General features: G+C 32.8%; 1 protein-coding gene across 1 annotated transcript; it reads left to right on the top strand.

The window, feature by feature from the left end:
- Positions 1–634: 634 nt before the first annotated feature.
- Positions 635–1,698, top strand: LOC120074543 (probable calcium-binding protein CML35). Its single transcript, XM_039027698.1, has one exon. It carries the CDS (start codon positions 821–823, stop codon positions 1,421–1,423), a length of 603 nt encoding a protein of 200 aa, XP_038883626.1. The 5' UTR covers positions 635–820; the 3' UTR covers positions 1,424–1,698.
- The last annotated feature ends 1,937 nt before the right edge of the window (positions 1,699–3,635 follow it).

The following is a 3,635-nucleotide window of genomic DNA, read 5'->3' as shown; positions in this document are numbered from 1 at the left end:
TATTAATTTTTAGAATTTTCCTAGAAATTATTAAAGTTTCCAAATAAGAAAGTAGAAATATCAATGAAAATATCGACAATATCTTGATGTCAATATTTCTGAAAATTTTATAAAAAAAATAGAAATTCAAAAAATAAATTTAAATTAGTAAATAAACATTTTATAATTTATTTAACAAGTTAACATATTGGTGGATTTTTAATAAAACTATCAATTTACCTCTTGTATCAATATTGAACTTATAGAAACGTGAACAATCAAGCTTTTATTTTATTTAAAGGGCATTGTATAATTTTCCAACCACATAATGCAAAATAATAGTATTAACTTCTTCCTTTTATTTTCATTTTCATTTTCATTTTCTAAATTCTCTTTAGGAATTAAAAAAAACTAAAAGGAAATTCATGTGAAGCAAAAACAAGCCCACCCACACCCACCACCTGACCAAAAAACTACATTCTTTGATTCTCCTTAAATTCTTCATTAATTATTAAAACAAATAACCATTCCCCAACAATTATTTAATACAATTATACTTTTAAAAAACAATAATTTAATAAAATATTTAAAAACAAAAAACAGAAAACAAAAACCTAATTTCCCATATATGAATATATATAATTCTTTTTTAAAATTAGTCCTCAGCGGTGGATTCATGTTACACTAGAACGAAACTTCCTGGAAGCTGCCATGGCGGATCTCTCGCTCTCATCCCTTCCATTTAAATCGGCAATTCTCCTTCTCTTTCACCTCCAATTTCTCTTCTCCTTCCCCATTTTCAATTCCGTCTTTCTCTTCTCTACCTTCTGCACTTTCCGCCATGAAAATCCCCAAAAGATTTAGCCCTAAACGCCTCTTCCGATCCAAGAAATATCACTCCGCCGACGTCTCCCGCTCCGATCCCCCGTCTTTCGGTTCCGGTACGTCTTCTTCCTCTTCCTCTTCCGAGACTTTCTTCAAACCTAACGCAACCGCTACCGGTTACGGAACTCCGACCAGTGTTCTCCCTCCCGACTGGCCCGACTCAGGTCAGAGGGAAAACGATGGCGTTGTGTCCAGGAAGGAGTTGGAGGCGATTCTTAGCCGGATCGCGTCGGAAGAGGAGGTTGCGATGATGCTGAGCGAAGTCTCCAGCGGCGGCGGCGGCGGCGATGGATTTATTTGGCTGGAGGAATTGATGGCTCAAGTTGGGACCGGAGTTGAAGCGGCAGGAGAGTCGGAGCTTCGGGAGACGTTCGAGTTTTTCGACGCCGATCAGGATGGGAGGATCACGGCGGAGGAGCTTCACGAAGTTTTCAGATCGATAGGGGATGAGCAGTGCACGTTAGAGGACTGCCGGCGTATGATAAGGGATGTGGATGAGAACGGGGATGGGGTTGTGTGTTTCGCGGAGTTTGTGCGTATGATGGAGCTGCAGGGATGATTGAATGTACGGCCTTGATGCTTTGCATTGGAGGGACGTGATGCGTTGGGATAATGGGTTTGTTTGTTTTTTTTTCGGTTTTTTCGGTTTCTTTTTTGGTTCGAGTGTGTGCTATGTGTAATAGAAATAGACACATGATAATTGTGGTTTGGACCGTTGTGACCGGTCCGACCGGATCCATCAATTTATGAGATGAAAATATGGACTCTACAATTTTATATACGGTTAGTTGATGATTAAATGAAGTAAATGTGGATATTATTTTGCCATTTGGATATTTTTATTTTTCTCCATATTTTTTGTTTCTTAATCTTGATGTTAAAAAATTTTTAACCAAAAAAAATCTTTTGATACAAATTTATAGTTAGCTATAATTTTTATTGAAAGAAAAATGAGATAAATATAAAAGTCGAGACTCCTCGTATGTATTTTTCAATAGTCTCGAAAACTTGTTAAAGGAGTTTTTCTTGATAATTTTCGACTAAGATCGAGATGAGTATGAATTAAAAAGGTCAATAATTTGACCATTATGCCCACAATTATTGTATTATTGGAAGGTGAATAATTATTAAAGGGTCTCAAATTTCCTCTTACATTTAATTTTGAGAAAATGATATTTTAAAAATACTACCAATTACAATTACCCTTAAATATATGTTTGGTTTCTAAGGTAATGTTGGTAAAAAAAAAAAAACATTAATCTTATTTCCTCCAACAAATCAATAGAAACACAACACATGCAAACAAAACACCAAAGTAAAAATTAAAGCATTAAAGAAACGCAACAGATTGTCTTAGATATTTTTAGTTAGTTTCTAAATCCTATCAAAGTTGGAAACTTAAAAATTCAACCTTTTAACTAAACTAGCAACTACGGAAATTGCGAAATACCTCTATTGTGGCAAGTTGAAGTCAAGTGAATTGATGCAATGGAACTTAGAGATTGAGAGAATTTCATATCAAGAAGCACATACACAAAGAAAAAAATTAAGATACAGATACTAAGATACAAATATATTGAAAATACGTTATTATATATATGTGTATATATATACATATATGATAATGTCCAATTAATTGTTATAACACTTATTTTAATTTAAATAGATTCAAGAAGAGAGTGAACACTTGAAAAAAATAAATTCAATAACGTTTAGTGGTGGTTGAGCGACTAGAGCGGTAGAAAAGAAGTAGAGAATGAATATTGAAGAATTAAGTTGAGGATGGAGGGAGATGTGAATCATGATTTAGATAGTGAGAGAGAAGAGAAAAATGAAGATTTAATTACATTTCGGGTTTTTTCTATTAACTTTTTATATTTGTATCATTTTTAATTTATTTTATTTTGGATTGCTCTATTTTAGTGGACTTTTATGTTCGGAAGTTGTCATTTTCAAAATCATTGCTTAATTCTTCAAAACTAATTTTGATAATATAAAAATTACATTTAAAAGTGTAAAATTAAAAAGTAAATTAATTTTGAGTTATTAAAAATGTGTTTTTGAGTGATTTAAAATTTTTTTTTTAAAAAAAGTGATTTTGATGATTTCAAAATCATTCTGAAACATACACTTAAATAAATTGGATTGTGGGTTCGGTTTTTTTATGTGTTGAGCTTAAATTTGAAGAAAAAAAAAATCAGCGTATCACTTTCACATATCTGAAAGCAGATACGCGTATCTGAAAATTAAAAAAAATCAAATATTTCAAATCACGTATCAGATACGTATCCACCAAATATCTGGATGTATCCGTATTTGATATCGATTCTTTGCACAATTAAAAGTACCTGTGCTTCATAGATTTAAGAGAATAATGCTTGATGAAGAAGATGCGAAGAAAAATCAAAGAAATTAGCTAAAGAAAAAGAAAACGTTTGAATTTTTGCATTAGGGGTGTTTAGTCATTTTCCACATATCCAAAATAGAAGTTGTAACGTTTCGCTATAATCTCGAGGCTTGATCTCGACTCAGATTTCTCGAGAAAAAGAATCTTTTACCAAGTTTCAAAATGTATGCTAATTTTGAAAGAGAGAAACTTTGTGGGATTATTTTTGACAATTTTCCTTGTAATGACCAATTACAATCCAACCACCAACTCAACCCCTTGTTCATTACAACCTTTATTCAAATCTAGCTTTTCCATTTTCTACATGTCTTCGCTTCCAACCAACTCCGCTCACCACCATCGACAACCTTTGGTGACCACCTCT

Source organism: Benincasa hispida, chromosome 3, assembly GCF_009727055.1.
Source record: "Benincasa hispida cultivar B227 chromosome 3, ASM972705v1, whole genome shotgun sequence".
NCBI classification, from domain to species: Eukaryota; Viridiplantae; Streptophyta; class Magnoliopsida; order Cucurbitales; family Cucurbitaceae; genus Benincasa; species Benincasa hispida.
This window is presented reverse-complemented; position numbering and strand designations above follow the sequence as displayed.